The 12,487-nt window shown below is 39.7% G+C and overlaps 1 protein-coding gene across 1 annotated transcript in view; it reads left to right on the top strand.

Annotated features, from left to right (window-relative positions):
• Positions 1-1,548: 1,548 nt before the first annotated feature.
• LOC124605463 (transmembrane protein 272-like) overlaps positions 1,549-12,487 on the top strand; it is a 53,239-nt gene continuing 42,300 nt past the window's right edge. The window contains exons 1-2 of the mRNA XM_047137152.1: positions 1,549-1,762; positions 1,967-2,141. Of these exons, the coding sequence (XP_046993108.1) occupies positions 1,718-1,762; positions 1,967-2,141 (220 nt within the window). The 5' untranslated portion in view covers positions 1,549-1,717. The remainder of the gene's footprint in view (positions 1,763-1,966; positions 2,142-12,487) is intronic.

Raw genomic sequence — 12,487 nt, 5'->3', positions numbered from 1 at the left:
TTGGGTGGGTTTAGTGACATCTTTGAACAGTCAAAGTGACAGTGTCAGTGATACAATACTCACAGTGAACTGAACATATATCTTCAGGAGTTCTTGGGTGATGAAAAATTTTTTTGATGTGTGTTTATATGATTCTGTTGTTACATGTTGGTTTTTCTGATTAAGAAATTGCAGCAATAAAACAGGGCACCAGTTCATAACAGAACCACACAAAATCTTATCCTACCACAACACATTTAAAACAGTTACTTAAATGGAAGTTGTGTTCACACTGCTGTTTTCCTGCTTTTTGTATTTTTTTAGAGTTTTGTCTTTGAGCAATTACTTCAGGATATACAAACCTCTGGAGTCAATCTATCAAAGTAGCTCATCACAAGAGTACTGCTTGTCAAAAAGACATAGGTCACTACCAGTATATCTTGTTGTTTAAACCAAGGAAACAGGTAGTGAAATTGCTTTGAATTAAACGACTGCATAGTATGGTCACAAACGATTTTGTGCTTCAATACAGGATAGCAATGTGTCACCATCTTTTACATTTGTTGCCATAGAAAAATTGTTTTTTAACATTCTTTGTATACCATACCTTCTCCAGTATACTTGACAGCTACACAGTATTTAGTTCTCTTGCATCATAATTTTCGCCAGGTGTCAAAATTCCATTTTTCCTCATTCCATGGGAAGAGTATTACTGATTAGTTCTCGTGCATGTGTGTTAATCGTAGCATTGCTTTTATGTAGGATCATATGACACACCCTCTCATATATGGTACTTGATTCCGGCATGGTGCACAATGTACCGTTTTCGTGTTTCGTGATTTTTGACACTTGCTAAAATTACATTTGTGCATATTTAAGGAGGAAGATATTCAATGATTAGCTCTTTATGCAAATATTTAATGTACAGTTGCCTGTGTTACAGAGTAAATCAGCTTTTCCAAAATATGCAACATGATGTCCATTTTACGAGTCTGGCTGTCTGTTTGACAGCTGTGCAGTGCTGTCACATTGAAGACTCCGGCTAGTGTAGAGTAGGCCAGAGTCCAAGACTGCGTTTAGGCTATGATGTGAACCCTCCACCACTGAACGGTGAGGTCGCTTGACCGTGACGGTCCTTTCCGTTTCGCTGAGGAATGGTGTGAGTAAGATAAAATTCACTCTACAAACCAAATATCTGTCTTATGATCGTGTTCTACAATAAAATTAGTGGCGAGCATTCGGTTCTATGGTCCTATAAATGTAAGTAGGAAGAGGTTTCTGATGTTACCAGAGTCCATAGAACGCATTCTATCGATCATATGCGAAAGAAGAGCTGCCCGATTACAGTCTTAAAATTTATTTTTGCAGTGAAAGCTGATGCATGGATCGAATAGCAGCTGCTCAAAATAATTATGCACTTTAACCATATGAAAATACAGTAGCAAGCTTAAATGCAAAATTATTCGCGGTTAAGACACAGTTACAAACAAGCTTCGAAAGAGTCCTTTTGCATCCAAGTGCAACAATCGACGCAATTATTACAGTCGCAGTCAGTGTTTTTCGATCTTCTACTGTTATCGAGGATGCGACTTACGGCGATTCGAATTTGACATTTGACTATGCCTACAGTGATGGGTAGTATGTGAAAGTGAGTTAGAGCATGTGTGTCCGTGATGAAAATACTGTAATTCGAAGAATGTAACAGTGTCTAGAATTGCTATAGGTCTTTGACCAGAACATGGCAGAGTTGGAAACACCCTATGAGAACTTGTATAGGAATCAGGTGTGTTACACTTGCACATTACATGCGCCCTTGTTGAAAAAACAATTGCCAATTCATTCATCAGGAAATTCTAAGAGACGCTGTGCCTACGTTGCTACAACAGCGGAGTCGAGGGAGAAAAGTCTTTCGATGTTATGAGTGAGATTGGAGGTAATATGATTCGTAGATATCAGAACAATTTGTTGATTTGTTCCATTGTGGCAGGATTCAGATGGCCAGAGCCCAGCGACATCTTCGCAACCCATTCTTGGTTGTCAGTCCTCAGAGTCGCAGTCAAGCCGCCCTCCGCCGTATCATAGTTTTCCTGGATCGGTTCTCGGCCATGTAACGCCCGAGAACAGTGCGCCACCTTCCTATGAAGAAGCGGTCGATCCAAACGGTAAGTGTTCGATGTACATCAACAAGTTGTTACCTAAATTGTTTTTAGTAACTTGTGCATCATAGGCATCACTTAATTCTTGTTACATTATCTACACTATTAAAGTGAGGCCGGAGGTGCCATTAACAGCAACTCAGTGTTTTCTGCGTGCAGAGTGGTCTTCCAACATTAGTAAAACAAAATGTTATAGGTGCGGCAACTTGTTCACAGCTTTAACATTTAATTTTCTATTTTGGCTAAACCCAGGAAGCAGTGTTATTAACCCATTGCATGTAATGTGAATTAACGGAATCTGACACAGTTGAAACGTTTATCCCTTAATGTAAGTAAAAAAATGTTTCCCAAACACTTCTGAATTATGACACCGCTGTTTATGACACTGTCTTGCTTTTGATAACGTATCTGTAAGGAACAGTAATATTTAGGAAAGTGCGACACTGGCACAGCATCAGTACCACATCATTGCAATTTAATATATTTATAATATTTTGTACTAGAATTATGCAATACAATAGGAGACAGAGAACACAAATTAACTGATTTGTTTGATGCCATTTAAGTTCACAACCAAGGTATTTCCTTCCAAACTAATCAAAACTGTTGGCTATGACATGTCAGACTGCCACCACAAGTTTCATTTTGAAAAACTGATGTAAACAAAAAATAAATATTGTTGTACCATTCTTTCTGTTTGTAAACATATGACTTCACATGCCACCATTTTTTACGGGATGTACCAACATCTGTTATCAGACTCTTCAGTTGATCCAATACACAGTCTAATTTGAAATATTGCGGTTATTTTTCACTGAAGTTAATTGTTGCCATTTGGAATGTTTGTGATAACACGTTTGTGACAGTGTTTTCACAGCACTTACTCATGCACATTAAGTATGATTAAGCGAAGGTGCCCTAAAATGATACCGATAAAATTTTAAAAAAAAATTATACAATCAGTCTATTCATAAGTAAGCCATAATTAACCTGTTGCCAATGTTTCTGTTGTTATGCATGCTGCCATTAATTAGGAATGTCATAATTTGTTTTTCCACTATTAACTTCACTTTGGTGTAAAAATAATTTTGATAAGCTGCACTCTAGGAGTGATAGTAAGTGTTCATTGAGTTTTAGAACATTTGTCACACTTGAGAAAATATTAGCCTTACATCAAAAGGTGTTATGGGAAATTGTCACCCCATTTCTATACTCCCTGTTGTATCAAAAATATTTCAAAAAAATGTTGTTTTACATATACAAAGCTTCATCAGACAGAATGATATCATTTCACATAACCAATTTGGCTTCCAACAAGCTAAAAACGCAGTAGATGCGATAAATAAGTTTATTGAAAAAATTACTTCATCACTTGGTATGAAAGCTAAGGTCGCAGGAATATTCTGTGATCTTACAAAAACATTTTACTCTGTAGACCATTCCATAATGCTTTTCAAACTCAGCAGGTATGGAATAAGGGATATTGCTTTGAAATGGTTTGAATCATATCTCTTGGAAAGGAAACTAAGGGTAGTAGTCACATCAAATGGAGCAGATTACATCTCAGAGTGGAAAACTGTCACACATGGTGTTTACTCAAGGCTCAATCCATGGATCAATTTTATTCCTGTTCTATGTAAATGACTTGCCTCTCAATATAAATACTCATTTAACCTTGTTTGCAGATGATACTTCTGCCCTCTCCTGAAAATGAAAATTCTGACAGTATAGCACAGAGTGTCGTGAATACGTTAAGTAACTAGGAAACATGATTCAGTCTGAATGGCTTAAGGCTAAAAATTTCAAAAATCTCCATCATGAGTTTTAAATCCAAACAGCCAGAAATTGAAGAAATCTGTATCACTCACAACAATCAAAAATGGAAGAACTTGACTCAGTAAGGTTCCTGAGAATCAACTATGAGTTGGCATACTCATATAGAATATCTAGCAAATAAATTAAACAGCCTTGCATTTGCAGTCGAAATTTTAGCTTGTGCCACCAATATGGACACCAGGAAAATAGCATACTACAGCTGTTTTGAATCTGTTGTTTGATATGGCATAATTTTTTGAGGAACTCGGGAAATGTTTCACGAATTTTAAAGTGGCAAAAAGAATCATTCGCAACATATGCACTGAACAGCCAAGGGCATCATGTCGACCATTATTTAATGACCTAAGAATATTAACTGCCCTCTCTTTATACATCTTTGAGGAGGTTCTTTTCCTATGCAGCAGAGCTGATCTATTAAAAAAAAAATTTTTTTATCACTCTTACAACGCAAGACATAAAGAAAACTTTATGCTCACCTCACATCACTTAAAACTGCATGCTCAGACTCCTCAGGATATAGCCATAAAAATTTACAACACAATAAAAGGGTGTGACATAATGAATATAAAGATAAATGTTTTAAAAAGGAAGTTACATGATTTTCTAATTGATTGGTGCTACTACTCTGTGGAAGATTTCATGAAAGACGAAGTGATACTTTGAGCTGGATCCCTCAAATGGAATAAAATGTATTATAGTTATAGTAAATATAAATACTGTAAGTTTGACAAATTTTGAATAAGTAAATTCTTCACAAAGTATTATTGTAAGTGTGACAAAATTTAAAATGAGCAAATTGTAACCTTGACATGTCTCCTGTACATCAGACATATGTTCTGGAATTGTGTAAGTTATGAGATGAATAAAACACATTTCACATCTCTACCAAGTTTGCATCTCATACACAGAAAAGACCGGTGGGTGCATTGCCAGAGAAAGACACACATAGGGCAGGGGGGAAGCTATTGGGTGGAGATTTCCTGAACAGTGGATATGGGAGTTATCCTTAAAACTCATTCTCTGCTCTCAAAACTCTCTCTGCCTCAACATACAATAACCTACTATTCCCACACCCTCCACCCAATTATTTTCACCCCCTCTGTCCTATCGCTCTCTCTCTCTCTCTCTCTCTCTCTCTCTCTCTCTCTCTCTCTCTCTCTCTCTCTAACTCTAACTCTTGCCCCATCACCCACATTGTGTGCCACTCTCTGCCAATGCACCCACCAGGCTTTCCCCCCCCCCCTCCCCCCCCCCCCAGCTGCTCTTTTCCTTTTCTGCTCTCCACCACCCCTCACCCTACACCACAGCCTACCGACGGTGTGCCTGACAGCTTTATCCTGCCGCCTTTTGCACCTTGGATGCTGTGCCTGTCAGCACTCTTCTCTCACGCCAACTGCACCCTAGTATCCCTCCCCTTCCCCTACCTCACTCCCGATTCCTACTTTAGTCCAATGCAATGGTTGCAGCTTGGCCAATGTGGCTGGAGGTAGTGGTCATGTGTGCATGAATTCTCTCTCTCTCTCTCTCTCTCTCTCTCTCTCTGTGTGTGTGTGTGTGTGTGTGTGTGTGTGTGTGTGTGTGTGACAGTATTTTTGTTGTGCCTGACTGCTTCTTAGTGTCATCTTTACTTTACTGTCTGTCTTTTTCATAACTGTTGTTTGTACAATTTTTTTCCTAACAAGTACTCTCTGTCTTTATAAATACAGCCAAAGTTCATGATTTTTGTATCTTATTCAGGTCATCTTACCTTAATTATTTATTCCTTCAAAGGGAACTGCCACATACACTCAGTGAACAATAAAATGAAAACAATTTGCGGTTTTTTGTCGTGTCTATGGCCATTGTGCATGAAGGTACTAGTATTTACCATCATGCAGATTTCTGTTTGTTGACATTGAACAGAATTGGAGAAATGGAAAGTAAACCTCAAATGCTTGAGTTGTAGTTTCAATGGCATACTCTACAGCAGTTTCAGGATTTTCAATATAATCCAGATCTCACTTTTGCTTTATGCACTGGACTTCTCTGTACTAAATGTGCAGTGCCTTGTTCCTGAAAAGTAACAAGAGCTCAGATGATCTGAGAGAATATAGGGAGGAAAAACTGCAAGATGTCACTGTGTTTTTCAGTACTGTTAAAGTATGAGGACTCCTACACTGTATGTTACCAGTTTACAGGATCCATGTGATATTGTTAGGTGATTTGGCATGTTTCTCGCAAATTCATTAGTAACTATCTGTATTTGGCACACTTTGGTGTGGTAGAGTCTGCTTAAGTGGAAAAGAAAGACAAGAGAAAGCACACATTTCTAATATGAATGGGAATTGGATGTGTCATAATCTGGTCACCTGATGTGGAACAATGTTTTGCAAGTAACATCTCTAGTTGTCACATCTGCTTGGTCTCTGATGATTACGCCTACATAGTCCAAGTAAGCACCTACCACAGTCTTTGTTCCTTGAATGGTAACGCCTGTCAGCCTGTGCAGTAGCTGTCTCAGGAAAGGTTCCAGCGATATAACAGACATGAGTATGCATAAGGGGCTTCCTTGGGTAAGACCCCTTTTTATTTCAATTTGTTTTGTCAGTTGACAGTTAACGGAGATTTGTGCAGTAATACCCATTGTCATGTTCTTGATGATGTCAATAGTTTTTGGCAGGAAGCCCATTCAGCGCATTATGATTAATTTGATCAAATACCTTATGGAAGTCTATGAAAAGCAGTCCACATTTTATGTTACTTGCCTGCATTAGCGTAATGACATCGTGATACAAAGCCGCAGTTTGTATAATCATCGTTCTAAAAGCACAAGTCTGCTGTTGGCCTATGATGTCAGCGGTGCATGGTGTAAAGCACTTATTAATTACTTGAACTATAATTTTGTAATCGGACTTTAAAAGCAAAGTTGGCCATAGGTTTATTGCCACCTCTGTTCTTTGGGATCAACACAATTTTGCATTGTTTGAACTCTGCAGGCACTGGTTTTCCATGTAAGACTTCATTGACTATTTTGGTGAACTTTTCTCCTATTAGGGTGTAAAATAGTTTATAGAATTCAATGGGCAGTCCGTCAGGTCCTGGAGATTTACTAGCGGGGGAGCTGTGCGTGATTTCCAGTACATCTTCCTTGGTGATGTCCAAAGAAATGTTCTCATTATCATCTTGTGATTTTTGTGGAAGATATGTACCAAAGAGCTCATCGTATTCTTCTTCGTTTGTTTTATACATACGTTCATAGTACACTGAGATCTCTTTAATTATTTCCTTCTGGGTGGTGATTATGGTACCATCATCGATTTGAAGTTCATCCCTGAAACTACTACTTCTGTTTTTTGCGTGTCTGACAAGGTGGTACAATGCAGCAGTCTCATCTTCAGTGACTGACTTTGCTTTGGATTTTATCGTAAGTCCCTCCAGTTCATTACTTTTCATACTTATTAACTTTGCTTGTATTTGCTTGATGTCTCTTAATCTAGTAGGAATGACATCTGTCTGATCGTAGAGGTCCCTTAGCACGCTGTAGTAGAATTTTACAGTCTGTTTCCTTTGTCTGGCCATATATAGTATGTATGAGGGATACACTGTGTATCCTTTACCCATAACTGCACCTAGATTGATACAATGTTTATTTTAGGAATGCATCAGGTACAGTTTGTTCACAATGTCATGAATGAATTTTCAGGGGGGTTGTGGGGGATGGAGAAAGTAAGCTCCACCCACTGTCTTCCAGCATATGGACAGCCAAAGATGGGAGAGGCGATGTGGGAGGAACAAGCTGCATTTTCATAATGCAGTACTGCCATTACACAGGTGTTTACTGGTTTGGCATCAGCACAACAGTTACTGTGTAACAGCTACGATACACATGGGTACTGTGTTGCTAGCCAATTTGGAAGTGGCCAGACACAAGACACTCGTGGCCCCAAGCTGACAAAATTAAACGGGCTACAGCCAGTCCAGAATTTGGGAGCCCTCATTCAGGACATTGTGAACAAATAGTACATTTCCACCTTGTTGCCTAGTGAACAAAAAATCAGTTTATTTTCGAACCAAGTATGTGAGTGATTTCAGGAGTCTAGCGTGTTAACATGTTACTCTCAACAGGTTAGAAGCATCAGAAGTAAAAGTAATTTTGTACTTATTCTTGAGCGTTAAAAGACAATTACTCTTCATGATACATGTAAATAACATGGTGGAAAATATCAAATGCATTATGAGGCCATTTATATGTAAAATCACGACACCACAAAAACATTGTGAGATTCTGAAAGATATACAGGGAATAGATGCTTTGTGCAGGACTTTCAGTTGGCCCTCAAATGTTATTGTTGTGGTCTTCAGTCCTGAGACTGGTTTGATGCAGCTCTCCATGCTACCCTATCCTGTGCAAGCTTATTCATCTCCCAGTACTTACTGCAGCCCACATCCTTCTGAATCTGCTTAGTGTATTCATCTCTTGGTCTCCCTCTGTGATTTTTACCCTCCACGCTGCCCTCCAATGCTAAATTTGTGATCCCTTGATGCCTCAAAACATGTCCTACTAGCCAGTCCCTTCTTTTTGTCAAGTTGTGCCACATACTCCTCTTCTCCCCAATTCTATTCAATACTTCATCATTAGTTATGTGATCTACCCATCTAATCTTCAGCATTCTTCTGTAGCACCACATTTCGAAAGCTTCTATTCTCTTCTTGTCCAAACTATTTATTGTCCACGATTCACTTCCATACATGGCTACACTCCATACAAATACTTTCAGAAACGACTTCCTGACACTTAAATCTATACTCAATGTTAAAAAATTTCTCTTCTTCAGAAATGCTTTCCTTGCCATTGCCAGTCTACATTTTATATCCTCTCTACTTCGACCATCATCAGTTATTTTGCTCCCCAAATAGCAAAACTCCTTTACTACTTTAAGTGTCTCATTTCCTAATCTAATTCCCTCAGCATCACCTGACTTAATTCGACTGCATTCCTTTATCTTCGTTTTGCTTTTGTTGATGTTCATCTTATATCCTCCTTTCGAGACACTATTCATTCCGTTCAACTGCTCTTCCAAGTCCTTTGCTGTCTCTGACAGAATTACAATGTCATCGGCTAACCTCAAAGTTTTTATTTCTTCTCCATGGATTTTAATACCTACTCCGAATTTTTCTTTTGTTTCCTTTACTGCTTGCTCAATATACAGATTGAATAACATCGGGGAGAGGCTACAACCTTGTCTCACTCCCTTCCCAACCACAGCTTCTTCCCTTTCATACCCCTCGACTCTTACAACTGCCATCTGGTTTCTGTACAAATTGTAAATAGCCTTTCGCTCCCTGTATTTTACCTCTGCCACATTCAGAATTTGAAAGAGAGTATTCCAGTCAACATTGTCAAAAGCTTTCTCTAAGTCTACAAATGCTAGAAACGTAGGTTTGCCTTTTCTTAATCTTTCTTCTAAGATAAATCGTAAGGTCAGTATTGCCTCACGTGTTCCAATATTTCTACGGAATCCAAACTGATCTTCCCCGAGGTCGGCTTCTACCAGTTTTTCCATTCGTCTGTAAAGAATTCGCATTACTATTTTGCAGCTGTGACTTTTTAAACTGGTAGTTCGGTAATTTTCACATCTGTCAACACCAGCTATCTTTGGGATTGGAGTTATTATATTCTTCTTGAAGTCTGAGGGAATTTCCCCTGTCTCATACATCTTACTCACCAGATGGTAGAGTTTTGTCAGGACTGGCTCTCCCAAGGCCATCAGTAGTTCTAATGGAATGTTGTCTACTCCCGGGGCCTTTTTTTGACTCAGGTCTTTCAGTGCTCTGTCAAACTCTTCACGCAGTATCGTATCTCCCATTTCATCTTCATCTACATCTTCATAATAAATTAATGTAATGTATTTTGCAGTATAAATTTGTTTATTTGTACCAGAAGCACACAGCAACATGAGCACCAGAAATAGTTTCTCAGTGAAGTGAACATAAAGATCGTCCACATCTATTAGAAGAAATGTCACTTAAACATAACATTTCTGCGAGTTTGCAAGAGAATCTGTCTGTTACAGTTGGTAGCACTGCAGTAGGCAAGGTTGGAGTATGTTGCTGTCACAGTCAGTGGTTGCCCTGTTGTCAGGACTGTGATATGCTGTACCGTGAGGTCGGTCTTGCATTGATCAGGAGTTGCAGACAGTGGTCTTATAAAGGTTACCCGGTGTATGTGTAGTTGGCCAGACTAACGTGGCTCATGGATGCAAGCTAGTGACAGCCATGACCGGTGATCGTGGTGCCCTCCTTACCACAGTTGATGTCACAGTGAAATGGAGCTGCATCAGCTGCAGGTGTCCGACAAGTGGCAGCCTGCAGGACTATGCTGTGTGGCATCTGGCTGGATCATTAGGACCAACTGTATGCTGTAGAATCATTAGAAGCAATATCATGCATGACATATCTAAGAATATGTACCCTTATCAGCCTAAAGTGGTATGACCCAGTAAAACTGGTTGTATAAGTGCTGTATCACATATTATCAAGTAGGGAAACTCTCCCCTAAAACAAGAAACAGCTGTGACATAATAATTAGGTAATATCTTCATTGGTAAACATGTAACTTTGAGGTTTAAAAGTTAGCCCATGTGCAAGTTGTGCAGTTATTGAATGACAGAACACTAGACAAAATACAGAGTCCAAAGTACTAAAAGTCCTTGCCCGGTAACATGTGATACTTTCTCTGTAGGAGGCTTTGCAGATTGCAGCTAACACTTCTGAACATAGACTACCACAACCACTAAGGAACTGTCAGGAGAATGTAAAGAGTACTGGTGGCAGTGGCACTGTGAAGCTTCCTGGAGGCATTTGCTCAGATACCTGTCATGGTTGGCAGCTCTGAGCTGGTCTCGAACACTCTTAATAGGGCCAACTTCAGAATACCCAATGCATCTTACAGAAGACACCACAGTAAGAAATTGTCATCATCAATTTTCAGCTGTATTAGCAAGTCTTTTGTCTCGCCATATCCTGCAATCCATTGCTTCATTCTTAATGTTGCCGTATGTGCTGACTTCCATTACATCATCCAGGATCCCTTCCTCTGTTGCCTCCTTTTCCCTTCCACATAACTCTCTAAGACTGTTTAATAAGTATCTCTTTCCTTCTAAATGTATGTCCAATCTAGTTTTTCTTTCTTTTGTTACACTCGGTAATTGTCTTTGCTCTCTCTATATTCTCAGTATCCCTTCATTTTTCACTCTATTCATCCAGCTTATTCTTACCATACATTGCCATGTCCATATGGCACCTCCTGCTTTTCTCTGTCTTTCTTCCTTAGTGTCCACATTTCAGCACCAAACAGGACAACATTCCATACAGACCATTTTACGAGGGATGTTCAATAAGCAATGTGACACATATTTTCTCAGTCAGTTTCAGTTGAAAAACTGCGGAATTTGTTGTGGGACATTGTGGATTATTCCCACTTCAGTCGCCAGCCGGAGTGGCCGTGCGGTTCTAGGTGCTACAGTCCGGAGCCGAGCGCCCGCTGCGGTCGCAGGTTCGAATCCTGCCTCGGGCATGGATGTGTGTGATGTCCTTAGGTTAGTTAGGTTTAATTAGTTCTAAGTTCTAGGCGACTGATGACCTCAGAAGTTAAGCCGCATAGTGCTCAGAGCCAATTGAACCCACTTCAGTCACTATAGTTTTGTGAAGGTCCAGTAGGTGGCAGCACTATACATACTCTTCAAAATAGCACCCGTAACAGAGGTGCAGTCCAAGTAGAGACTTTCATTAAGTTTCTTTTGGTAAAAAAAACAGAGCATCGCCGGTACTTGTAGGCACAAGGAGAATGACTGCAGTGACCTAGCGGTGAACAAGAGCACGGAGATTTGTTGGGTGAGGTGACTGTCAACAACACAACAAGGACGTGCAAACATGTCCAATCTCCTGTGTGCCGGCTAGTCATCCACCACCTGGGGTACTCAAAGGTGTGTGCCCACTGGTTTCCTCGCTACCTAACAGAAGATCATAAAGAGCAACAAAGGACCATCTGTGTGGAATTGCTTGCACATTAAGAGGCTGATTGTGATGATGTTTTGTCAAACATTGTCACAGGGAATAAAACGTGGGTTCATCGTTTTGAACCAGAAATGAAACAGAAATCCATGCAGTGGCACCATGCCACCTCCCCTCTGAAGAAAAAGTTCAAAGCTGCGCCCTTAGCCAGTAAACTCAGGGCTGCAGTCTTCTGGGATGCTAAAGGTGTTACTCTGTTTTCCATCAAGGTGCAACTACCAGCTCTGAAATGTATTTGCTACCCTCAGGAAATTGAAGAAATGGCTTCAGTGTGTTGATCACCACAGAAATGCAAACTAACTTCTTCTTCTCTATGGCAGTGCAAGATCGCACACAAGTTTGTGCACCTGAGAGGGGCTCACAAAACTTGTTGTTACTGGAAAATTGTATAAATTGGAGCTGATGTGTAAGCTTGCAAACTTTGTTCATGCCACATGCTGGTTGTAAGTGGAACAGGAAATGGG

This window comes from Schistocerca americana, chromosome 3, assembly GCF_021461395.2.
Source record: "Schistocerca americana isolate TAMUIC-IGC-003095 chromosome 3, iqSchAmer2.1, whole genome shotgun sequence".
Lineage (NCBI taxonomy): Eukaryota > Metazoa > Arthropoda > Insecta > Orthoptera > Acrididae > Schistocerca > Schistocerca americana.
The sequence above is the reverse complement of the archived record's forward strand: the minus strand, read 5'-3'. Positions and strand labels throughout refer to the sequence as shown.